This window comes from Marmota flaviventris, chromosome 4 (assembly GCF_047511675.1).
Source record: "Marmota flaviventris isolate mMarFla1 chromosome 4, mMarFla1.hap1, whole genome shotgun sequence".
NCBI lineage: Eukaryota > Metazoa > Chordata > Mammalia > Rodentia > Sciuridae > Marmota > Marmota flaviventris.
In genome coordinates, this window is record NC_092501.1 from 139,568,637 (window position 1) to 139,596,623 (window position 27,987).

Sequence of the window (27,987 nt, forward strand, 5' to 3'; positions counted from 1 at the left end):
CTATATAATGGAATATTATTCAGTGCAAAAATGAAGAGTTATCAAGGTACAATGGAACCTTTAATTCACATTGCTAAGTAAAAGTGCCATTATGAAAATACTATATACTATATAATTCCAATTATATAGTATTCTGGGAAAGGCAAAACTATGGAGACAGTGGTTGCCAGGGATTTTAGAGAAGAGATTTTTAGCCCCTGCTTCTCCTAGAGAGTTAATTTACTTGTGTTATCATATTTTTAATTTCTAAGAGCTCTTTTTATAGTAATTTTTTCTTATATTAAGATATATCTTATCTGAGAATATCTAAGTTTTTTCAAATTATTCTACTTGCATAATCTGTTTCCTCTTTTTTTGCTTTTGTTTTTGTATTTTGGCTACCATCTTTCATAGTGGCTTCCTTCCAATGATCTTTGCTCATTTAAAAAGATGCACTAAAGAGCTGAACAGAAGTTTCCATATGTTTACAGAACCTGTCAATTATTGGATTAACTGTCTGATGACTGGCTATGCTGTTTCATTTGAATACTGGTAACAGTATTTTTAGGTCTTTTCTGTTGGGCTGGTCATATTCCCTGAGGCCCCTCTACTTCCAAATCTTCCAGTCTTGTCAGCATTTGGGAACCAAAGGTGGGTAGGAGGCTAAGCGTCTCACTGCTTGATATACAGATTTTTACTTAATTCCTGTTTTCAGTACCCTTCCAACTGTGGCTTGTGTTCCCTTCTCTTATCCCACCTCCAAATCAGAACTCCAATTTAACTGCTCCATGGAATGACTAACCACCTGGTTCTCCGGGAAAGAGCAATAAATGCCTATTAGCAACAGAGGAGGGGAACCAGATGGTTCTTAAACAGAATTTTATCTAATCTTACTTCTTCTACTTTACCAAGAGAAATACATTGCGCTGCCAATTTGAGTCTTTCTCAGGTTGTTTGGGATAAACTGGTAGCTTCTCTGCTTGCCCTAATGACAGGTTTTGGCTTTCTTAGGTTTACTAAGTCATTCATATTTTTGGCTTCCAAACTTTTGGTATTTGTTTCTTTTGATCAGAGTTCTTGGGAATTACATGTTTAAAAAAATTCTCTTGGGCTGGAGCTGTGGCTCAGTGGTAGAGTGCTTGTCTTAGATGTGTGAGGTACTGGGTTCGATCCTCAGCACAACATAAAAAGAGATATTGTGTCCGTCTACAACTAAAAATGTATTTTTAAAAATTATCTTGGTAATTTTAGTAGGCTTTAGCGAAGGAGAGATAAAAGGATATCTTCGATATCTGCCATCTTATTGTTAATTATTTTTAATATTTCCTTAATTCTTCTCAACCTCTGTACATCATTCACAAAATTGGCATGTAATCAGTTTGTGTACTTTACAAGGCTGCCATGAAACTAAAAAAATAACAGTATAAATAGCACTATAAAATACCAAAATATTGAATTATTTAATCCTTATACAGGCTTTCAAAAAGGGAAGTGTTAATTTCTTTACTGCATAGTAGTTCCATTAGTTTTAGAAATAATTCCTAAAGCCACATTTTTTTTCTAATTATATTAGTAAAATTGAAAAACAAGGTAAACATCTCACCGAAAGGGTCCACAGATAATTGGCTCTAAAGAAATGTGATGGGTAAATAATCTTCTATCATTTATTGTGCCTAGAGAGAAAATTATTTTACATTATCAATAAAAATATAATGGGAGATTTTATTTTCTATTGGCCTATTACATCTCTAATTGTAAATATTTATACAAAATTCGAGACAATTATAGGCTTTAAATTTTCAATAGATTCAAAAGAAATATTTATCAAAAGAAATATTTTGTAAAAACAGTATTTCTATTTATATCTATCTTTTTATCTATGTCTTTCTTATTTTTAAGTAAGAAAGACAGGGGAACACATACTTTTTTTTTTTTAACAAGAAGAAATCATCAAAAGGTGAGCAAGGGCTAAGGCACAGAGTCAGTGCATTCAAATTGATAATAGCTATATACCAAATAACTCATAGTATAAACATAAAGAGAAGCAAAGCTTTAGATATTATTCATTCTCAGTATATTATTTATACCTATAAAACTTTTAATTAATTAAATCATTAATAGGGGATTGACTGAATAAGCTAGGATACACTGATACAGCCATATGATCAAGTACCATGTAACCATAAGAATGAATGAGAAAGATCTCTATATACTCATTAAGGGGTAATCCCCAAATAAATTTTTAAGTAAAAGCAGTCTGTCTGTCTATCTATCTATATATCTATCTATCTTTTTGAGTAAGAAAGACAGTGAGAACACACATATATTTTTTTAACAAGAAGAAATCATCAAAAAGAATTAAAAAAAAAAAAAAACTATTTCAAAAGTGAGCAAGGGCTAAGGCACAGTCAGTGGTATGAGCACTAGTATGTACAAGGCCCTGGTTTCAATCCCAGCACCACCAAGATACTTAAAAAAAAAAAAAAAAGTGAGCCAAGAGGTAGGGGAAGTGGTAAAGAACATGGAGTAATAAGGAAGAACTGACCTTTCCAAGTGTATCTTTCTATAGTGTTTGCAAATGAACCATGTAAATACTGTATTTCATTGCATAATAGTCACAGAATTTATGCTTTTTTTTTTTTTTGGCAAAAAAATGGGGTATGGGCTGGGATTGTGGCTCAGCAGAAGAGCGCTTGCCTAGCATGGGCAGGACCCGGGTTCGATTTTCAGCACCACATAAAAATAAAGGCATTGTGTTGTGTCCATCTACAAAAAAAAAAAAAAAAAAAAAAAAAAATCTCTTTCTCTTTTAAAAAAAATGGAGTATGACAATCGTGATTTTTTTTTTTTTTAATTGTACTGGTATTACTTAAAAGTCATTTATTACTAAACTGGTGCAAGATTAGGATGCATGGAATACTTGTGAATATATGTTAAAACTGAATAGTTTAAATCAATGCACATGACAGTTTAGCAAACAATTTTCTGGTCTGAAAAAAGTAAACAGATTAGACATTACTGATTTGTGCATTACAACTGAAATATTATACTTGAGAAAATTTACTACAGTATTGTGAAGTATGAACTACAAAACTTAATCTTCTGGGTCCAAGATTCTGTGCTGCAATCAGTGGTTTAGTTTTCTAACATGCTGTGCTCAGCACCAATAAGAAGTGTTTACCCATAGTACTGCAGTGCTCTAGACAAACCATGCAAGTTGACTTTTGTAAGTATGCTGACAGTGCATGTGCCCTGAGAATTCCAGACTCACGATGTGCAGTGTGCGAGAAGACAAATGTGCACCCATATGCCAGTGTTGAATACATTGCTGCTGTTCACCTTTTAAATGGCGTGAAGAACAGAATTATGCCATGTGACAATTATTCAATGAAAGATTATGAACCAAGTTTTGAACTAAAAAAACAGGATGTGACAAGTATATGGTGGTAAGGATTATGTTGTGAAATACTGTATGTTATTTACTCAAATGTTGAATAAGAAAAAAGAAAATAAATGGATACAAATCTAACTTAATTATCTAAGCATATATAAAATTATTGTGACTGACATTTGAACACAGTACTTTGATTATACATCCTTACCAATACATTAAAAATGTATTAAGGGGCTGGGGATATAGCTCATTTGGTAGTGCCTGCCTCGTATGCATAAGGCCCTGGTTCAATCCCCAGCACCATAAAATAACAACAACAACAAAAAACAATGTATTAAGGATACATCTAAAGACAAAAACTCAAAAGAATCTTTTATGGAGGAGGATCTCCTTTAGGAGATCGAAGTTGTCAAAATGTCATAATAACAATCCTGAGATGTTATTCATGTTTTCTCACGTATTCTGCAACATACTTTAATATCACCAGTCTCTCAAGAAAATGCACTGTAATGATTGAGCTGAGCTACACAATCATTTCATTTCTTCAAAGAATTAAGCATTTTTACTTGCAAGAATAGTCAACAAACTGTAGTCATTCAGACTTGGGTATTCAGCAACATTTTTTCAAAAATGAATGAAATGAGCTTATCAAGAAAAATAAATAACAATATTGTAGCCAGTGGAAAAATTCAAGCTTTTAAATGAAAATTAGAATTATAAAAAGCTTGTATCTGGTTATGTAAGCTCGACAGTTTTCTAATACTTAGACTTTCCAGATCAGATCAATGATGTCACTATAAAGTCATCAATACTATATAATGTGTCAAAGCTCAGTGAATTAACATCTTCCATATGACCAATGCATGATATTGCAAATATTAAAAATTCTCAACTTTAATTTCTAATATGGTATATATCAACAGATATAATCCATTCAAATAAATGTTCTCAGGTCCTCTATGTTTAAACTTACAAAGAGATTCTGAGATAGAAAGGTTCTAGAACCAATGCCGTAGGATACAGCGAATAAACATGTAATGTCCATTTGTGTGCAATGAATCAAAGAGAATTCTGCTGATGTACAGCTGATTAGAATAAATAATAAATAAAGCAGGCAAATGTTATTAGGAACCAAGATATAAATATTCAAAAACCAATAATACCAGCAGCAATATCATACCTAGCACCCAAATCTCTTTTTATAAACTACTAAAAGGATCTTCAAAGAAAGAGATGATTCCAGCACCATATAAGGGAAATTACAAGATCCTAGGAAATCTTTTTGTGATACTGGTAATAAAATCAAGGAAATGCTCAAAGATTAATCAAGACATGTATTAAAAAAAAAAAAAAAAACCTTGGGAAATAGTTTGAAGAGGTTTCTACTTCCAAATTTGGGATAATTTAAACATCAGAATGAATGTTTCCTTTTTGTAAAGAAGTACAGTGTTTATGTTGTATTTTGCCTCTAAGCTTTATATGTACTTTATAAATTAAAAAATCCATGAAATCGATTTTGCTCAATAAATAAAATTATTTGCTCCCATTAACAGTGACTAATATAGCCACTTTATCCTTATGTTGAGAATTTGTAACTATCCTGTCTTCTAGGAAGAACTATAGCTTATTCTCATTTGTTAACATAAAGCTCTTTTTTGCTGAATACTGGCTAATAAAGAGCAAAAGAATTTAAAAACCAGTTTTTTACCACTGAGCTCGGCAAATTCTTGTCTTTTTGAAAGTAAAACCTACAGAACTTATTGACAAAACAGTAAAAGATAATATCAAGGTTTTTATATAATTAAATGGCAAAATGCACAGCCCCTTATTGAAAAAGGAAAGACAGGGGCTGGGATTGTGGCTCAGCGGTAGGGTGCTAGCACATGCGAGGCCCTGAATTCGATCCTCAGCACCACATAAAAATAAATAAATAAAATAAAGGTATTAAAAAAAGAAAAAGGAAAGACAAAACAAGTTTGGAGCCAGGATGAAATTGGAGTTTGGCAGTGACTTTGAGATGCATACTTAGTAATCCAAGTAGAAATGTATTAAGTAGGCAAATAAATGACTATGGAGTTCAGGGACAGGCTAAACTATAAGATAAAACTGGTAGTCACTAAAGTTTAGATATAGAAGAGATCTAAGGATCCCTGGGGCTCTCCTGTTTAGAGTAAGAACCATAAAGATGACTGTGAAAGAGTGATCCTGTAGGGAGAGAACCAAGAGACTATGGTGGGCTGAGAGATGATCAACTAGGCTAGTGGGCTGAAAGATGCAGGTAAACAGGACTAAGAAATGCCTGTTGGATTTGGCAGTATGACTTAGAAAAGACTGATTTTGGTGAAATGCTGGTGATCAAAATCCTGACTGGACTCTAGAACCTGAGCTTTAAATTATTATACTACTATAGCTTTAAATTTGATTTTTATGGCTTTTTTAAATTAAAAAGTGATTATTGTATAATCATTTCACACTTTCTGGTTCCACACAACATCCCCATTATACTAGATTTTTTTTTAAATTGTTTTTAATAATACCTTTATTTTTTATTTATTTATTTTTATGTGGTGCTAAGGATCCAACCTAGTGCCTCAGGTGTCCTAGGCAAATGCTCTACCACTGAGCCACAATCCCAGCACTATACTAGGTTATGAGGGAAAAGTCTGCTTAACATATAAGAATAAACAAATAAGATACAAAAATTAAACCATACTATAAATTATTTTCTGTTACATATACCAAAAAGAACTGAGAAAGATAACTAGAATACTATGAATAGGACCTATAGAGGTGGAAAAGATATGAATAAAAAGCAAATGTTACCATCCGGAGTGCTTTTCAAAGTCTTTAAAGATTTTTCTTCATTTTCTATTATTCTGTCAAATTCATTTAACAAACTTCTTTTGATTGGGGGTTCTCCTAAAAAAATTTTTCCACACACATTTGTAAAATAAATGATATCCATTCTACTGTTTATAAGACTATCATTCATAGTTTAAAACCATAATCCATTTTCACACTATTAAATAAAACACATAATAATTATTATTTATTTATTTGTTTGTTTGTTTACTTATTTTTTTGGTACCGGGGATTGAAGTACCAGAGGTGCTTAACCACTGAGCAACATCCCCAGCCCTTTTTTATATTTTATTTACAGACAGGGTCTCACTGAATTCCTTGGGGCCTTGCTAAGTTGCTGAGGCTGGCTTTGAACTTGCAATCCTCCTGCCTTAGCCTTCTAAGCTGCTGGGATTATAGGCATGCACCACTGTGCCTCGCCCAATAATTGTAATTTAAATAGTGACCATTCTACTTTGAAAGAGAAAATATATTTTTGATAACCAATTTCTACTACTGTTAAACCATTGAAATATACTGCTATTCAACCAGGTATATTGGGTGGTGCACACCTGTAATCCCAGCAACCCCAAGGCAGAAGGACCACCAAGTTTGAGGTTAGCCTTGATAAAAGTAGTGAGACCTTGTCTCAAAAAATCAAAATATCTGGGATGTACCTCAGTGGTACAGTGCCCCTGGGTTCAACCCCCCAGTGCTGCAAAAACAAAAAACGAACCCCCCAAAAAACCCCCACTATTTAATAGAGTCTAAGTTTAAACGATACTGTCATTCACCACAGAAGTCACTTTTTAATAAACTAGACTGAATGTAAATCTAGGTTTACTGGCAACAAGGACAAACAAAATTTCTTCAAATAAACTTTTTAGTGGGTAGGCACTAAATTCAAAGATGAATTTATTATATGGGTCCACAAATTAGGAGTCAATAAGTGGGAGAACAGATTTTTTTAAATTACCAAATTACACTAAAATATTAGTAACACTTCTATATTTTTCTTTGGCAGTGCTGGGGGTTGGATTCTGAGACTTGTACATTTTAAACAGGTGCTCTACCACTGACCTACATCTCTGGCCCCTAGTAATATTAACACTTCTGGGTTGAGGATATAGCTCAGTTGTAGAGAGCTTGCAGAGGCTAAGATGAAACCATAATTCAAGTTATGCATTTCCATGTCATGCTGAAATTATATGTAAGAAGCACTTTGCTTTTTTGATGATTACAGGGAATGAATTTGTAGGATTTAATGAATAAAAATGTCCATTCAAGGCTTTATCAGGTGTTAGATCATAATAAAGTGGTTTAGTTGTTTTACAAGAACCTGTACTATGCAAACAACCAGAAGCTGAAAAAAGCTCTATATGTAAATGTAACAGAAGTAAGGGAAATTAAATAGTAACATTGTTGAGAATATTTAGAAGTCTGAGTTGTTTTCTCAGCAGGAGGCTAACCTATATATACATGTGGAACTGCAATGGGTTGCTATAAATAAAGTCATCATTCTTCCACAAATAAAAAAAATATGATTACTTTTTAAGTATATGCACTTCTGAATTTTGTACTAAAGGACAGCAAATCATTTAAGTATTATAAATTTACTACTTGCACATGAAGCAAACTCTGTATAGAATATGACCTGGGTAACACCTGATTTAAGTAAAAACTGTAGGATGATTTAAAACGAACTGACTGGCTTCAGTGTCTTTCTTTGCTATCTGAAGAAGCTAGACAAGATTTTCTTGTTTTGTTGACAGGCTCTTGTTAAGTTGCTCAGGCTGGCCTTAACTTATTAAGATCCTCCAGCCTCCTGAGTAGCTCTGATTAGAGGTACAACACCACACCTGGCTAAGATTTTTGATAATGCAAATATTTTATGAGTCTACATAGTTTAAAAAGGAGCTAGTTATTTAGGATCAGCTACTCAAGAGTTGTAGAGTGAGGACTGGCATTTCCTTTAACTAATCAACAGTTTCAATAATTTAAGATTATTTCTAGCCAGACACCCTCCAAACAACAGCAACAAAATCTTACATCTCCAATTAACTAATAGTTGAACTAAGTTGTTGGATATACATTTTAAAAGAGAAGTTAGAACATCGTACAATAGCATTAAGACCATTCTATTTGCTAATAGTAAATGTTTATAGATTTTCCTAGATGAAAAAAAAAGGAAGTGAGCCAACACCTATTACATGCTCTCTCTCTACCATGTGTCAGATTCAATGCTAAAAGCTTTTAGGTACATACTTTTCTCTTTTACTCTGTGTGAGGTCTTATTTGCATTTTATAAATATGGAAACTAAGGCTCAGAGAAACTAAGCAGTATAACTGAATAGTATATATTATACAGTAAGTAGTATAATTAGAAACCAACCTTTAAATAAAGAGCCAGAGTATGAACCTCTGCTAAAAATATGAAAACAGTATTATACAGGCTTTGTTATGATATGAAGACAAGAGGGAATTTCAACTTTTCTAGAAAAACTCAAACTTTCAAGAGTAATTTCTCAAATATAACTATTAAAAATCTCTAAAAGCATATCGAGAGGCCCTCAAAACATGACTTTGTGGTACACAGACTAAGAAATATCAAATCAAATCACATTCCACCAAACTAGACATACAAGCCTGAGAAAGCATACTTGGCTTGTCTAATACTCTGATCGCTAGCACAGAAGGACTACTAAGAACTGAACACTTTTAAGGCAGAACTTGGCAAAACAAAAGGCAAACATACTTACCAACTGACACAAGGGCATTTCCTCTTCTTTTTTCAGTCCTTGAATTTAACAAAATCATTTCCTCATTTTTTTGGCACATAAAGAAAGAATGTTTGGCATGAGTTGGTGGTTCAGAATCTGTCAGCTCACCATCCTCCATAAAAGCTTTGGCAATCTCAACTGCTTCTGTTTCAAAACAGTTTTCTGGATCTTTGGAGTAAGTAGAACAAACTTCTACATTTGTTTTCACAGAAACACTAGAAAAGGTCTCAGTTTGGCCAGTTTCTATTATGTTTTTGGATACAGTTTGTTCTTTTCCTAAAAGATGAGTGTTCTCAACAAGTGATAATTTGGTTCCTAATACTAGGTGTTGTCTGCCTTGCTTCAACTGAGAGACATATGGAGACGCTTTAACACAGTGATTATTTCCTGAAGAAGTATTTTCAACATTATCATTAAATTCATTATTGTAGGCCTTTTCCATTTTAGAGCTTACAGAGTGTTCCACAATTCTTTTTTCAATACAAGGAGGAGGAAGCATTCTTGATATATCTTGCCTAGATGTAGGTGAATACTGAAGGGTCTGTTCAGTTCCCATTAGATCAAATTCCTCTAACATTCCCTTAACCTTGTGTAAGGCACTTTCTGAAACTGCAACCTGTTTTCCACTTGCTGTACTAAACCCAGAAAAAGACGAATTTATGTTACACAGAAAGCTTTTCCTGGGTGATAGTACGTTTGGGGGGGCATGTGCCATAGTACTTTTTTCTCTTGTGAACGGGTTTGAATGTTCTTCATTGCTTTTAAGTGATACTTTGGAAAAGAGTTGGTTGGCATTATCTTCTATCTCAGAAAACATCCCTCTTGCCTTTTGTAACGAAGTATCTGATACTTGTACAGATTTTCCACTAGCTGTGCTAAAAATACCACAAGCATTTGTAGAAGAGAATGACCTGGGAAGCTCCCCTCTGTTAAATTCACACATATCTGAAGTTTCCAAATTGACACAAGGTGATATTTCAGAAACTTTCCCCAATCCAGACAGTTTTTGGTTATGTTGTACAACTTGTTCACTTTGAATGTCAGCAAAAACCTTATGTGAAGGCATACATTCTTCATCATCTAAAGAGTTAGGAAAAATAACATCCTCTAAATTATCCAGTGCTTCACTATAAGCTTTCACAATTTTTCTTTGGCAAATATCTGACTTATTCTCAGTGTTTTCCTTAATTACATTACTGTGGTCTTCTGTAAATATCTTTTTCACTTTTCTTACTGCGTCACGTGAAATATAGACTATCTTACCACTGGCTGTACTGAATGCAGGTGGGCCTATCTCAAAACTTTTGAAATCAGGTATGGCCAAATTAGTAGTTCTATCTTTACTTTTGCAAGGTGAAAAGTTAGTCACAAATTTCTGTACAGAAGTATCTTCATTCACAATTTGTGGATATGTGTCCACTTTTCTAAAACTAGTGTTTTTGTCTTTCATGACTAGCTCAATATCAGAATTAATTTTATTTTTTGAGAGATATCCTGAATCATCATATACATCATTGGAATGACAAAAAGCAGAACAGCTGTTAGACATGCTATTATTACTTAAGTAAGCTGAATCTTGCTTTTCAGAGAAATGAATTTTGTCTTTTTCAGTCATGATACTGTCTAAACTATTTTCATACAAAGGATTTTCCCCATATTCCTTTATAGATTCAGCCTTGGAAGTATTTCTTTCTCCTTGACCATCTAATTCTTCTTCCCTAAGCCATTGTTTTGCTTCTAATAGTGAAGCCTGGTTCACAGAAATTTGTTTACCATGTCCTGTGTAAAATGCTAAAGCTGAATCTCCAGTGGCTGAATAAGAAAACTGATTGGTGCAACAAGTTGTAGGACTGTTTGTAGTCTCTTTTTCTATATGTTCATGCATTTTAACTTTCAGAGATATATTTAATGTATCAAGATGTTTAGTTTGTCCATATAAATCATCACTTAGCCTGGGTAACACCCCAGGCTCATTATAAACAATCTTTTTCTCATTATTAATCAGAGAATCCTGCATTTCTTCACACTTTGGAACAGTTATCATCTCACATGCTAATTCAAACCCTTTACAGTCCTTTCTGTCCTTTAGGGTCTTTGAGCCTTGTTGAGTAAAACTGGTGATTTTACTAACATCTTGCTTTTTTTCATCAAAAATATTTTTTACTTTGTCCAAAGACTCCTTTGCAATTTGTACTTTTTTCCCACTAGCAGTATGAAAACTCAACAGGTTAGATTCTTTGTTTTTTTCTATTTCACATTCAGGTTGTTGCTGGAGAGTCAGTAATTGACTCTCAATATCAACTGGAATACCTTCTTTCAATATTTTGTTTTTAACCATGTCTATTGTCCCATGTCTTGAAATGTCCATTTTCTTCTTATTTATGCCAGAAAGTAATTTAGAATTCAAGGAATCTGAAAAGTTACTCAGTTCTTCTGTTTTTTGATCAAAGAAGTTTACAACTTTATTTAATGACTCTTTGGAGACACTGATATTTTTCCCACTTGCAGTCTGAAAGGATATATCAAAAATACCACAATCTTTTATATTTTGCTCCATTTTATCTGCAGTTAACTGTTCTTTACTGAAAAAATTAACATGACATGTTTCTTCAGCTTTCACAACTTCTAAACAAGTTAAATCTGACAAATTTTCTTTAAATTGTGTGCTTCCCTCCTTAACAAACTGGCTGGGTAGCTTGAGATCTATATTGTGCTGATCAGTACATGGCAAGTCATTTTCATCTTTATGATCAGAAACTGTATCATTTTTACTTGAATCACTGTGATCAGATTCTTCTAACTTACAAGTATTTCTATTGTCATTAGTACATTTGTTATCTTCATTTTCTGTGTTTTTCATGTAATTTTCAGTATTTTCTTCAACCAAAATGTGAGTAGTCATTTCAAACTTAGTTTGTAATGTAAATTGGCATTCATTATTTTTCTTGTTTAAATTTTTATCATCGTTATGACTTTCTATCTTAAACATGGAAACTGTAGAATCAGGACATTTACTTGAAGAGAAATTTCCAGGATCTACTTCTGCATCAGTCTCCTCACTGATATTCTCAATGTCACTAAACAGTTTCACAGCTTTCTGCAGTGCTTCACTAGAAATACTCAGTTTTGTGCCACGAGCAGAATAAAAGCCTCTAAAGTCTTTGTTTTCATCTGTTAAGTAATTAGAAGCACTTTTGTTACAGTTATTTTTTAACAAATGAGCAAACTTTTGTTTAACTCCAACTGCACCTTCAAATTTTTTGCTGCTTTCTACCTGAGCAACAGATGAGGTGTCAATTGTCCGATGAACATCATCTTTCCATTCCTCAGAAGAGGTCTTTAGGCCAGTCTGGTTTCCAGGCACTTCAAATGTATTAGTCTGTATTATTTGGCTTGTTTTTCTGAATTGTGTAAATTCAAACTGACTTCCTGATTCTTCTAATATAGTAGAAAGTTCTTTAATTTCTGCCTTTTGGCTAGGTGTTAAAGTATGGTTTGAATTAAAATCTCCCTTTAAAGGCAACATCTGAGGGGTTGTGTGATTATTTTCAAAATCAGAAAGAAATGTAGTACTCTTCACATATGCAGACACAGTATTAACTGACTGTGAATCAAATACACGAGGTTTGTTTAGTTTCTTCTGATTATCAAATGATAAGGTGTTTACAATTTCAATACACCCTAAACTAGCAGGATACTGTTCTTCAATGTCTTTGAAGAGCATTTTGCTTTTCTTAATGTCATGGTCAGAGAATTTTATTTCTTTATTAGAAGCTGTTCTGAAGTTACCTCCAACATTATGATATGAAACTGGATCTAAGGGTCCTGCCCATTTGTCCATAAAGCCATTACTTCTATTTGATTTCATAGCCAAGGAGGTGTTTGACTTTAAATCTTGACCTGGAATTATTTTTAGCTGTTGCTTTACCCTATTTCTGTTCTCCTCTGTAAGATCATGGACTATACCTGATGAGTCAATACTGTCTGAAACAGACACGTGAGCTACTTGTTTTTCAGCCATGTCTGTATCTACTACCATGGTGGAATTCTTAGGAAAGGTTTTTCTTACACAACTCAGGTCTGCTTCAAGAAGTTCCTTTGTATTTCCTAAAACACGATTGTTCCTTTCACTTGTTATTTGAAAGACACAATTATTCTCAATGTCTGGGAAAAGTTCTTTAGAGTTTGGATTGACAGTTATTTCTGAAATTAAAGGAGTTTTTTCTTGGCCCTTTTGGATTACTGTTATGTTTGTATTTTGGTTGAATTGCAAGTTCATTGAAGGTGATACTACGGTTACATATTTTTTAGATAACAGCTCAGGTTTTTTAGAATTTTCATTTAGAAAACACATTTCTTGGCATTTTTCCATGGGACTCTTTTTGGGTGATTCAATACTACCTTCACAATTCTTACATTTTAGTTTCTCTGACATTTTGTATGATTCTTTTCCTCTAGAAATCATGCCTGGATCCCTGGAGCTAGGAGTTAACAAAAGTGTATTGGTATTATCATCATCTAAAAGGTTTTTCTGTGATGGAAAGTGAATGCCGCCAGATTCCACTTCTAAATGCTGTACTACAGGGTGACATGCTGCAACTAAGACCTTTTCTTTTTTCTCTGAAACTTTTTGGCTTTTTGCATTATCTTCACACTGTCTTTCCTGCAGACATGACAGAAAATCAGTTTCTGGGGCTATAAATGACTGCGGTTTTTCTTTGTGAACTTCTCCTTCTTTAAGATCCTGAGATACTATTGTATTAACATAACTATCTTGATTATTGGAACATTTCCTCAGAATTGTCCCAGAAGAGTTGGTTAAAGACAAAGTTGGTTCTTCATCATCATTCTGTAAATAATTTCTTTTGACAGAAGAATGCAATAAACCTAAATGTAAGAACACAAAGTGACAAAATAAAATTAAAGTACTAATAATCACATTCAATAAATATTTTTCACTAAGTTAAAAAGGTGGTATTTAAATCAAGAATTACACGAAAGCAAAATATGAATGTCAGATTTAAAGCAAAATTCTAAATACTATTTTGAAATCATTACATTTTCCAGCTAAAGATAAACAGGGTCTAGGTATTATTTTTAATAATATGTATCAACTCAATCAAGATGAATATCTAGTTCAAGGAAATAGCTACCATAAATAAAAAATTTTCAAAATAATATTAATTTTTATTGAAAAATGGGGAAAAAGTCATTGTTAATATTGGTGTAGTAGGATATATAAAGGGCAGAGGAATTAGAAAAGAAACCATATCCTTAATTGTTTTGTAACAAAAAACCAAAACATTTTTAAAAAACAGGGTCTATATAAGAAGGCCCCGAAAGATATCCTAATCTCAACTATAAAGATAAATGAGTTGAATTGTTCTGTTCAACTTGTTTTCTCTAGTCTTTGAATTTCCTATTAGTAAGTCAAAGTTCTTAACCTCATTTAATCAGTGACCACTACTATATACCAACTACTTCGTTGGCTTTAACTCTGATATATACAGCATCAAACGTTTTTCTATGGAAATTTAACCTAAACATCAAATGGTTCTTCTGTACTTCAATATCACCCCCATTAACATTTTCTTATAGGGAAATAAAAATCACTTTTTTGTTTGTTTTTAAGTCAGGGTCTCACTATGTTGTTCAGGCTGGCCTCAAACATTCCTCAACCTCTCAAGTAGCTGGGACTACAGGTGCATGCCCTGTTTCCTTCTTTAATATACAGTTTAGTTACTGTTAAGTGAACTATTTGTTGCTAAAGCAAGAGTTTCACTGTGTACACTTTGGAGACCCAGAAATACAGCAATAATTTAAAGCAATCTCCAAATATTTAAGACTAATAACAACAAAAATAATTATTTTAGGACTACATTAAATTTAGGTAGCAATTAGGTTTTTCTGTAGTTTTGGTATGTTTTATAGAAAACAGAGTAAAGTGGTACCATATTATTACTTGCATATAATAAAAACTTTAAAAATTAAAGCAGTAATTAAGTAGACAGGCTCTTAATGTTTATGTATCCAAAGCTATCTCAAGAGTGATAGAGTGGGTTATAACAGTGTATGCCTATAGTCCCAGCTACTTGTGAGGCTGAGGCAGGACTATTTGAGCCCATGAGTTTGAGATCAGCCTGAGCAACAAAGTGAGACACTATTACCAAAAAAAAAAAAAAAAAAAAAGGAAAAAAAAAGTGATGGTGGTTTTATATATACACACATATACATGTATGTATATATATACTGTGCAAACTCATCAAGCAGATTTGAATGAAATGATCCTAAATATAGGTAATCAAAAGCCTCTAACAATAATGTAAATAGATACTGCCTGGGGTTGCATATAAGATAGAGATCTAAAAGAACTACAGAAGAAAAGCAGACAGTTTAAAAAAATATATCAATGCGATTTACATAGTTCATGTTCTCAAGAGAACACCATCCATAAAACCATATGTGCTAGGGAAAGGGGTTGTGGTTCAGTGGTAGAGTGCTTGCCTAGCATGTGTGAGGCACTGGGTTCAATTCTCAGCCCTGCACATAAATAAGTAAATAAAATAAAGGTCCATCAACACCAAAACAAAACCCAAAACCAAAAAACCAGATGCACTATTTGGAAAAAAAAAATAATAATAATAATAATAATACAGGTACCTGAATCAGGATTTGTAAATGTAAGTGGTGCTTCAAAAGCACTTGCTTCAAATTGGGCTGCAGAATAAGTTAGCTCTAATTTCTGGTCTTTCTGTATTTCTTTTCCTTGATGAGATGTTTCATCATTTATGGCATAAATAAATTTTTTTGTTTTCTTTTTCAAAGTAGATATTAAACCCGTATGTTTAGAAGTATGTGAGATAGTGGCCGGCCAGCTTCCATTATCAACTGAACTCGGACAAAAAGAATCATCCTTCTGTGAGCAACTAGCATGTATTTTCAATCCACTTTCATAGGCTTCAGTGTCTTCTTTAAAATTTTGATTTGTCATATTATCTGAGAAAACTGTACTGAAAGGCTCTCTAGATGGTTCTTTTGTCCGGAATATAGACTTTTTTATACCTTGAAATGGAGAAACTACTGGAGAAATTTCAGATGGTGCATGAGTTGCTGCAAGAAAGGAGTCTTCATGAGATTCGAGATGTTGCCCCTCAACTCTCCTATCTACCAGTGTCTTCTCATTTAATATCTTTTTTGAATTTGGCAAACTAGAAGTATATGGCAAAGGATTTTCTGAAATAATACAACTGCTACATTCTTTCCTGGTGTCTGTTAAGTCTTTTTCTGTATTATTTTGGTCATAAGAAATATGCAATAGATGTATTCTCTCCATCTGGATTCCATTTAGACCTGAGAAGGTTAGCTTAGACTGTTCACAGCCTGAAGATGGTACAACTTCGTTAGAGATTTTGTCACTTTCATTACCAATGAGCTTCTGATTTGTTATATTTGAATCTAAAGGACCATTACCACTTGGTTCTATTACAGATGCAAATAAGTGTTTATTTTCTTTCATTTGTTTTTCAGCCTCTTCATTGAATTCATCAGTTCTTGTTTCATTGAAAATTTTTTTCCTGGTCTTGCCCATTCTTATTCTTTGTAGATTTCCTGTTTTGTATTTAGAAGAATGTAATGAAAAGCTATCTTCTTCAGAAATTTCTGCAACTATTTCATATACTTCATCTTCTAGTGCAATTGGCATTGACTTTCCAACGTGGTTTTTGTAGCTATTTTCTTTACCAAATGAATTCCCTAACATTTTCCCCAATCCTGTTAAAATTTAAAACAGAAGCACATTAATGACATTTTATAATATAACCATACAATTTATATAATTCTCAGAAACTGTCTCAGGAATAATACATATTAAGTCATACACAATTCAGTAAATGATTATTATTCTCAGTAATGGCTGTTACTAGTTTTTTGGCAAATCTTCTGGTAGAAGAATAAGTCCTTTATTCATGTCAATCCCTAATAATCTTTCTTTACCAGTTCTAGGAAATTAAAGCTCACCTTTAAAATTTTAGTATCTAGTCAATCTAATATTCTAAGAAATATTGAGCCAGATGTTACAAGTCAATTTTGGTGTACTATAACAACTGAAAGTAAGATCTCATTTTATTACACATACACACACACTTATATACATAATACTAGACACAGATATCCATTTGTACAAACTTACACATTCTAAGTAAAAAGCAATATTCCATGTAACTTTGTATATATTTATGTAACTTGTGATATATCTACAACTATATTTATTTTCTAATTAGAAAAAAATTACTCCATATTTGATAATTATAAATCCTATTTCTTTTCTTTGAAAATTTTGAGTAACAGGGGGCTTTGTTTCTGTGTTACAGCATACTGAATAGTACCATCTTTGCTTAAGTACTGTCATCTAAATTCAGGTAGTTTCTGCCTTCATTATCTTGACTTCCGTAGTCAAGAAAGGAAAAGCAATGTTTTTTCCTTAGGAAAAGAGGAGAAATGATGTCCATTAAAAATAAATTCAACTAAACAGAAAGATTTACCATGATGGCTAGTTTCTCTTTCATTTTTGTTTTCATTGTCAGTCACAGAAGGACTAAATCTATCATTTTTCATCAGACTTTCATCATGGTTAAAAAAATAGCTTTTCAAAATCTGCAAAAAAAAAAAAAAAAAAATTAAAAAGTTTTAAAAATTCACTAGTATAAAACACTTTCAATGCTACATGAAACTTTTCAGGAAATCAAAGAAATTACATACAGAATCAGGTATAGAGACTTTCTCAAAGGCTTAGGCAAATTATAAATTAGGAATGAAAAATGCAGGGCAAAAAATTATTCAAGGCATTCTAAAATTATTAGCATTTTCAACAGTATAATTAATTTGACATTTCTTACATTCATGGAGAAAAGACAGCCTATTCAACAAATGGTTCTGGGAAAACTGGTAATACATATGTAGCAAATGAAATTAAATCTCTCTCACCCTGCATAAAACTCAACTCAAAAATAGATTAAAGACTTAAGCATTAGAACAGAGTCTCTGCACCTAACTGGAGAAAAAGTAGGACCCAATCTCCATTGTCGGCTTAGGAACTGACTTCCTTAACCAGACTCCTAAAGCACAGAAAGTAAAATTTAAAAATCAATTAATGGGATGGACTCAAACTAAAAAGCTTCTTCTTAGTGAAGGAAATAATCAATAAGGTGAAGAGAGAGCCTACAGAATGGGAGAAACTCTTTATCACATGCAACTCAGATAGAGCCCTAATCTACAGAATAAATAAAGAACTCAAAAAACTTAACACAAAGAAAACAAATAACCCAATCAATAAACGGGCTAAGGAACTGAACAAACACTTCACAGAAGAAATACAATCGATCGGCAAACATGAAAACAATGTTTATCGTCTCTAGTGATTAGAGAAATATAAATCAAAACTACCCCCAGATTTCATCTCACTCCAGTCAGAATGGCAATTATCAAAAATACAAGCAACAGTAAGTGTTGGCAAGGATGTGGGGGAAAAGGCACACTCATACACTGCTGATGGGACTGCCAATTGGTGCAACCACTAATGGAAAGCAGTGTGGAGATTCCTCAGAAAACTTGGAATGGAACCACCATTTGATCCAATTATCCCACTCCTCGGTTTATACCCAAAGGACTTAAAATCAGCATACTGTAGTGACGAAGCCACATCAATGTTTATAGCACAATAGCTTAGCTATGGAACCAAACTAGATGCCCTTCAACAGGTGAATGGATAAAGAAAATGTGGTACATATACACAATGGAATATTACTCAGCCTTAAAGAAGAATGAAATTATGTCATTTACAGGTAAACGGATGGAACTAGAGAATATCATGTTAACTGAAATAAGCCAAACCCAAAAAAACAAAGGCTGAATGTTTTCTTTGATAAGCAGATGCTAATCCATAATGGGTTGGGGGTGGGGTGGGGGTGGAGAATGAAGGAACTCTGGATTGTGCATAAGGGAGTGAGGAGAGGGGAAGGGGTATGGGGATGGTGGAATGAAACTGACTTTATTACTCTATACACATGTATGATTACACTACTAGTATGACTGTACCATGTTCAGCCAGAGGAATGAGAAGTTGTGTTCCATTTGTGTACAATGTATCAAAACGCATTCTACTATCATGTATCACTACTTAGAACAAATTAAAAAATAAAAAAATAATAAATAAAAGACATTTGCTTACAGCAGTAGTATCATTAGGAAATACAGTTTCAGGTGCTTCCTCATCTTTGACTGTAAAATAAAAATTCAATTTATCTATACTATATTTATATTATATGCTAAACTTCATGCAAAAATTTATGTTTTGTTAGAAACCAAAAAGAGAAAGACCTTACACCATTTGACTAAATGACACATATAAAACAAATTGACCCAAGAATAGTAATTAGAAATTAACTTACAACTGTACCACAGTGACTTAGAAAATCAGATGAAGCTGCAAGATCATGACATAAAAACTAAAGCTTACAAACTTTAGCATTATTTAAGCAATAATGCAGCCTAAAGGCATACTGCATGTTAAATACTCAGTTTTCAAATGATTTTTACCTTAATTATTTCATGTACACAATGAAAGAAAGTCAAATCACTTCCAGTTAACAAAGAATCTTTATGGAATGTTTGTTTCGCTAGAACCAAAAAAAAAAAAAAACATTCTGGTTTTGTAACAAACTCATGATTTGAATACAATCCATAGTAATGTATTAAATATATATATATATATATATATATATATATATATATATATATATATGCATACATATTTATAAACATTAAGTGTGTATGTATACATATATATAAATCATGACTGTGCATACACATATACAAACATGTAAGTTTTATAAAACAAGCTTTACTATTTTTAAGGGAGCCAGATAAAATACAAGATATCTCATTAAATTTGGACTTTAGAATAAACAATGAATAATTTTTTATTAGTAGTTTGTCCCTTGAAGTAACATAACAGAAATTATTAACTGTTTACCTAAAACTTAATTGGAGACACTGTATTTTTCACTTGCTAAACTGGCAACTGTAACTATATGTGATGTACTCTTATTTTTCTTTTCTTTTCTTTTTGGTACTAGGAACTGAACCCAGGGGCACTCTATCACTGAGCTATATCCCAAACCTTTTTGTTTTTATATTTTGAGACAGGATCATGCTTAATTGCCTAGGCTAGCTTTGAATTTGCAATCCTCCTTCCTCAGCCTCCCAATTCTCCTGAGGGACTATAGGCATGTGCTACCATACCTGGCACACTCTTGAGTTTTCTATTATTTTTGTTGCACTTTAAAAAAAGGAAAAAAGTATGTGACTCAGAAAATTAATTTCACAACAACTAATGGGTCATGCTCTGCAATATGAAGGACAAAGATTCAGCCCAATGACTTCTTTAAAAAAATTCGTTGATAAATATTTGTTTTTCTCCATTATTACTTTCATGCCTTGCCTATAAAGTGAAATGTGACTATTTAGATGAACTTCCAAATACTTGTGAACACTGTATTTAATCACATTTATGCACATTTCTTTAAACTTTTATTTACTTAATCTTATAAAATTAAAAAAGAATGTTCATATCCTCTCTTATTAAGTTGCTACTTGCCAAATCTTGGCATTTAGAAATATTAACCTGCTTTGTAATAGGAAATACTTCCAGATCCTGGTAAATTAAAGACATTATTAATTCATTCACTGACCCATTTAGTCAACACTGTTAAATTTCTAAAAAGTACTAATGTCATATTCAAAATATACTCATTTCCTTCAAGTTTTGTTGAATACCGACTACTTGCCAAAAACTATGGTGAGCACATACAGAGCTTATTAGAGTCCAATGGATGGATAAAAACATTTTAGGTAATCACATAGCGGTATGATTACAATTGTAAAATTTAAGAATTCAGTTTAGTACAACTATCAATATAGATCTGAAGAACAGATTTAAGTTAGAGGGAGCAAAGCTTATTTAGTGCTGTTTTAATATCCAGAGTATCAAAATTATTTGTTAAAAATTCACAATTACATAAAATAATAGCTCTAAAATGCTAATATGTAAATGAGTTTTATGAAATACTATACATTAATACAGGGATAAAAAATAACGCTCAACTCTCACAGAACAGCACTTGTAATTTATTCCACTTTGCAACTAAATAATTTTATCAAATACTTATCAAAGAAAGTATCATCTAATATTTTCTTTTTATGCTTTCTTCTTAACAGAAGCATTAGAGATGACAATTTTTCAGTCTCATCTACCTTTTCTTTTATATAATACATTTGCTAGTATTACCTATGAGCACAGTAGAACTAAGGGTTGGTGGTGTAGCTAAAGAACTTGACCAAGACATATCAGGATCCACCTCAGCTCCTAGACTTTCAGAAATATGTTTTGGTGTCTGACCCTAGAAAGAAATACAATAGTTTATTTCATAGACACATGCAGATGATTAAGAAATTTTTTCATCCATTTTTTTTTTTAAATTATCATTTACTGAATGCCTATGTGAGGCAATATGCAAGGTAAAGATCTATAAATTTCAGGGCAGAGGTCTGATGTCACTGTCAAATTCTCAAACAAGTAAACCAAAAAGACTAATTACCTTCACAAGCTTTGGCGTATGAAATAAACTTCCACATACCACTGAAGTAAAAAAGAAAAAAAGAGAGAAATTTATCATATTTTGTTTTTATTAACATTTCTGTTATTTAAACATAAAAAGTTTTGTTTTTAATCATACCTGGCTTCTCTCTCTGTGGTGTTACACGTGTACATTGTAGAGCAAGGGGACTAAAAATAAAACAAATTCCCTCAGGTGATTTAAAACAATGGCAAAGAGACAATACACTAGCTAATAATATTTTTTAAAAAAAGACTCTCAGTCATATCAATTGCTAGAATTATAGTATTTTAAAATATTTTATACCACTTTTTAGGAAGTAAATTCTCTTATGAAGAATTAAATAACTATTAAGTTAGATTGTAAATGCCCAATTACAAGCTCCTAGGAATTGTGTATTTTGAACTTAAAAATTATGTAAAGTAACATACTCCCTGACAAGATTCAAAGCATACAAATAATTTAAATTGGTGTTTCAAGGACTTACAGCTTTTTATCATTAATAATGTTGTTAACAAGTCACCAGAATACACACAAAACTAGCCAATCTATTACAAGGAAAATAAATGTTTCTAATGTAAAAATTATTTAATTAAAGGAAACAAACTAAGAGACAATTTACAGAAATTCCTCAGCCAAAATATAGGATAAAAATTAGATTTGTTTCCATGAATCTAATACATGTAGGAAAATGCTTCCTGTAAATATTTAAATATAACAACTTCATCATACCTTTCACTAAGACAAGAATTTAGAGGAGGACTGGTAACATCATTTTCTTGACCCACTTTAGCTTTCATTGTGTGACGACTTTTACGTTCACTATCAGTAATATTCTTTCCTAAAACAGTACAATAATTTGGTGAGGTTGTATACACTCTGGATTTTGAATTTTTATATCCTGGAAATACTAAAACCAAAAAGTCTCATCCATACTGAGAAGGACAATGTATAGGCAGCTGATTCCCCCCAAGAAGGTATGTCTCAAGGGATGTCTTCCCCATTCAATAACCATTCAATTATATTAAACACATAATATGCATAAGATCCTTTGGGTGATCCATTTCAGGACACAGCTTTAACCTTACAGAGTTCATAACTGAGAGGAATTTTTAAAAATGTACAAGTGGAACACAAAGTGGAAAGTGATATGTTCTACTATTTAGTTTCCACACTATCATGGTATCATGGAGGACAAAGTTAAGGGAAAGGACCTTAACTGAAAACCTACCAAGGTATCAAATCTGACCACATCATACTTTTGCTGAAGATATCTGAAATCAAGTTCAAATCCTGTAACAAAACTCCATAGTAACAAGGCCTTTCATGATTTGACTTTGTTTTGTTTTGTATTTTTTGTGCTGGAGATTGAATCAAGGCACTCCACCACTCAGCCATACTCCAGCCCAATTTACTTATTTTTTACAATGCCATTTTTTCACACTCTAACTTTTTAGTTGTATCTAACCATTTGCAATTCTTAAATGTTTCTCTTTTACTTTTAACCTGGAATATTCTTTCAGGCTTCAATTAAAAAACTATCTTCTAAAAAACTTCTGTGGTCTCTAAGGTGAGATTAAGTGCCTGCTCTCTTATATGTTCACCAAAGGGTATACACAATTTAGTATACACTATTCTTATTTCCTTCATTATGCCCATGAGCTCCTTGTAGTAGACATTATCACCACATTGCTAGCAACTACAATAATGTAATGCTTGATATGTCATGGGCACCAAACAAATATTGGCTAAATAAATGAACTACAGCTTTATAGAGAAAGTGAGCTGTAGGTAGCAAAATACTATATTTTATTCTTGATGAACACATCTACTTTCTAAGACAAGTAATATTCCAACAGGGTTTTTAAAGCTGTAGGTAGTTCTATCAATACCAAATCAATTCACAGCTTTTCAATAATGTATTATTTTCTTATAATGTATTAGACTACATTATTTTTGACTATCCAGAGCATGAAGTACACCTGTGGTTCTACTGTACTGGTTATTAATGACTACAAATTTGGCACCCAAGGCATTTACTATAATTCTCAGGGGAAAAAATGCTTTCAAAAATAGTTCCTTTAACTGATCTTATATTATCTAACTTAAAGAATCTTTGGTAAGGGGCTGTAGCTGTGGCTCAGCGGCACAGCACTCACCTAGTATGTGTGAGGCACTGGGTTTAATCCTTAGCACTACATAAAAATGAAACTGATAAAAGCATGCTGTCTACCTACAACTACCAAAAAAAAGAACCTCTGGGAAAATAAGCTGTATATTATTAAAATAAAATGAATAACAAATTTATAACTATTTGTAGCAATAAAATGTCTTATTCTCATTTTTCAAGTAACATGGAATAGATATAACCACTAGTAAACCAAAAGTACATGTAACTTAAAAACTCCACTTTGATAAAATATCCAACCTCCTCCTTTAATGAGCATTTTAAAATTAAGGTATTAGAAAATAGCCAAATCAAGTTTTGAAATTGATTTTAAAAATTAAGCCAAACACAAAATCCTACTACATACCTCCTAGCATGGCTAAAATTCAAAACATTGACAAGATGAAGTGCTGAGGAGGATGAAAAATAGTATAAATACTTTGGATTACAGTTTGCAGTTTCTTACAAAAATAGACATACTGTTACCAGCAACCACACTTTTTGGTATGAACCCAAATGAGTTGAACACTTTTATCTGCACGAAAATCTGCTCATGAATGTTTGTAGCAATTTTTCTCATAATTGCAAAAGTTTGGAACCAAGATATCCTTCAATAGGTGAATGAATAAACAAATTGTACATTCAAACACTGGAATATTATTCAATATTAAGAAGAAATGGAGGGGGTAGAGAGCTGGCCTATCATGTGTAAGGCACTGAGTTCAAACCTCAGCACCATATATAAATAAAATAAAGGTATTGTGTCCACCTACAACTAAAAAAAAATTTAAAAAAAAAAAGGAGCATGCCTGTAATTCCAGCAACTTGCAAGACTGAGGCATTCCAGAGGATCACAAGTTCAAAGCCATCCTCAGCAACTTAAGTGTGAGGCCCTCAGCAACTTAGTGAGACCCTGTCTCAAAATAAATTAAAAAGAAATAGAAAACCTTAAATGAATATTGCAGATATAGAAGCCCATATAAAAAGGGTATATTCTACAATTCCAACTACAGTAGTCTCTCAGTATCTGCAGGGGATTAGTTCTAGTATCTTCAATAGATAATAATATCTAAGGATGCTCCAGTCCCTTGAATAAAATAGCATAAAATTTGCATATAATCTAGGTATATCCTCCTGTATACTTTAAATCATCTATAGATGACTTTTTTTTTTTTTCCCTCTTTGGTAGTACTAGGGGTTGAACACAAGGGTACTCCCCAGTGCTCCTGTAAGTCTGGCTAAATTGCTGAAGCTGACTTCAAATTTGCAACCCTCTTGCCTCTGCCTCCCAAGTAACTGGGATTACAAGCATGAGACACTGCACCCAGCAACAGATGTCTCATAATTCCTAATACCATGAAACACTATGTAGTCAGTTGTTATACTGAGTTGTTTAGGGAATAAGGACAAGAAAAATAATTTTCATGTGCTCATGTTTTTAAAAAAAGTATTTATTTTTTAGTTGCAATTGGACACAATACCTGTATTTTTATGTGGTGCTGAGGATCGAGCCCAGGTCCTTAAATGTGCTAGGCAAGCATTCTACCGCTGAGCCACAACCCCAGCCTCAACATGTGTTCAATTTTAAAATCAATATTTTCAATTCACAGTTGGTTGATCTGTGCAGGCAGAACCAGTGGATAGAGAAAGGTGACTACACACAACATCCAGGAGTGAAAATTACAGAGACAATAAAAATATCAGTGGTTGCCAGGGATTTGGAAGAAGGAAGGGATGAATAAGTGGAGCATAGGGGTTTTTAGGACAGTGGAACTATTCTGTATGATACTGTAATGGTGGATGGATGATATTATACACACATGGCAAAATCCATATACATGTTTTATATATATGTCAAAATCCATAGCACTATACAACACAAAGGGTAAAAACTAATATAAACTAAAGGCTTTGATTAATAATAATGTATCAATATTGGTTTAGGAATGAAAAGACCACACAGCTCTAAGTTTAAAAAACAAAGGACCAGGTGAAAACAAGTTCATACCCAAATAAACATTTCCTAAATAATTTGAGAAACTCATGCTGAAGAGTGACAGGATAAATGCATATGTCTTATATTTTTATGCAAAAGAAAGGGCTACTGAGATGCAGAAATAGCACACTTCCTCAGGGAACTTTAGAGATAATTAGTTTTTTAAATAAGCAGGCTTTTGAATGGATGTAAGTTTCAATTCATTTGAGTTCATACCAAAGAGTGCGTTGCTGGTAATAGTATGTTTATTTTTATAAGAAACTGCAAAGGGTCTTCCAAACTATTTATACCATTTTGCATTCCTATCAGCAGCAAGTAAACATTCTTGTTACTCACATCCGCACCAGCACTTGGTGTTGGATTTTAGCTTTTCTAAGAAATATGTGGTGGTATTTCATGATTGGTTTAACTGAACAAAGTTAAAAAACATAGCTTAAATCTACTGCTCTTAGATTTCAAATATAAATTTAAAGTAAATTTAAAAGCAAAAGGTTTTGAAAGACTATAGTCAGCAGAATTATTTATGTACTATAACCTGTAAAAAGTTAACTCCTGGGCTGGGGTTGTGGCTCAGGGGTAGGTAGAGCACTTGCCTAGCATGTGCAAGGTACTGGGGTCAATTCTCAGCACCACATACAAATAAACAAAATAAAGGTGCATCAACGACTTAAAAAAAAGAGTTAACTCCTAGCTGGGTTCAGTGATATACACCTGTAATCTCAAAAAGGTAGGACACTGAGGCAGGATTGCAAACTCAAGTCAGCCTCACAAACAGTGGGTCTGCATCTCAAAAAACAAACAAACAAACAAACAAACAAAAAACACCAGAAAAAGAAAAAAAAAAAAAAAAAGGCTGGGATATAGCTCAATGCTAGAGTGCCCTGATTTTAATTTCTAGTTACCACTCCTCCCAAAGTTAACTCCTCAGCAGTTGGTTCACAGTGGTCTTATTAATTCATTCCAATCCTCCCCAGATTATAGACAGACCAATTCTAGCAGGTTACAATTAGAAAATTAACCACTGATTTGTGGATTCAGCAAAAACTGTTTTATGGAGTTTTTCCTGAGCACACTAGACAGATGGCTGCTCATTTAGTACTCCACACATGCTTGTATTATATCACATCACATACTGTATTTATATAGATTGACAGTCTAGGAGTCAAAGGACATCTCAATCATGTTTGTACCTGGCAAACTGCCAGGCGCAAGTAAGCACTGTCCTTGTGGAATGGATAATTCCCTTTTCATTGTCCTCTTCTATATTTCATCTAATAAATATTCCCTAGAGCTCTATCTTGGCCCTCATCATAATTACTAATTTTCTCACTATGACTATATTACTTTCCAAACAAATAGCTGATTTTGACGACTCTGTCTTTCCTTACTTTCAGCCTTGCATTCCCAAAAGCCTGCAGTTTGTCTCCACCTTATTATCCCACTACTGTCTCCAACTCTACTTCAAAATTCAATTTCATCCTTTTGAACTTTTCCTTTCCAAGTCTACTTTTCCTCAAACTTTCATTTCTACAAATGTCATCATTACATTCTTGGTTTCTTAAGTCATGCTCTACCCTATGATTTGTTCCTTTTTGACTTCTCTTATCTAGGTTGCTATAGAGTCCTATAGTTTCTATGTTCTGTATCTACTTTTACAGCTACTAAAGTAGCTTTGCCTTATTTTGGGGGGTTACATTGCAAGACTGCCAGTGGATATTTAAAACCTTGGATAACATCAAGCCCTATATAAACTTTGTGTTTTCCTACATTTATACATCTAAGATAAAGTTTAATTTAATTTATAAGTAAGGTACAATAAAATATTAATAACATAATAATAAAACAATTATTACAATATACTGTGAGGAAAGTTATATGAATGTGGTCCCTCTCCCTCAAAATCTTATTGTACTATACTCATCCTTGTGATGCTGAGATGACATAATGCCTATGTGATGATGAAATGTCATAGGCACGCACTATGATGTAGCATAGACTACTATGTAAGATTATTTGAAAATACGCATTATTAGGGCACATTAGTTGACCAGTCACTGAGACAGCTACCAAGTGACTAAGAGGGCAACACACACAGTGCAGATACACTGAACAAAGGGATGATTAATGTCCTGGAGAGGGAGGTGCAATATTTCATCGTA

The 27,987-nt window shown here is 32.9% G+C and overlaps 1 protein-coding gene across 1 annotated transcript in view; it reads right to left on the reverse strand.

Annotated features, from left to right (window-relative positions):
- Window positions 1-27,987, reverse strand: part of Brca2 (BRCA2 DNA repair associated) — a 69,861-nt gene that overhangs the window by 36,940 nt on the left and 4,934 nt on the right. Inside the window, exons 4-13 of the mRNA XM_027928868.2 lie at window positions 22,398-22,506; window positions 21,786-21,835; window positions 21,648-21,688; window positions 21,338-21,449; window positions 19,220-19,269; window positions 17,535-17,646; window positions 15,655-16,764; window positions 8,974-13,881; window positions 6,197-6,292; window positions 1,583-1,652 (exon numbers count right to left, since the gene is read on the reverse strand). Coding sequence (XP_027784669.2) covers window positions 1,583-1,652; window positions 6,197-6,292; window positions 8,974-13,881; window positions 15,655-16,764; window positions 17,535-17,646; window positions 19,220-19,269; window positions 21,338-21,449; window positions 21,648-21,688; window positions 21,786-21,835; window positions 22,398-22,506 — 6,658 coding nt within the window. The remainder of the gene's footprint in view (window positions 1-1,582; window positions 1,653-6,196; window positions 6,293-8,973; window positions 13,882-15,654; window positions 16,765-17,534; window positions 17,647-19,219; window positions 19,270-21,337; window positions 21,450-21,647; window positions 21,689-21,785; window positions 21,836-22,397; window positions 22,507-27,987) is intronic.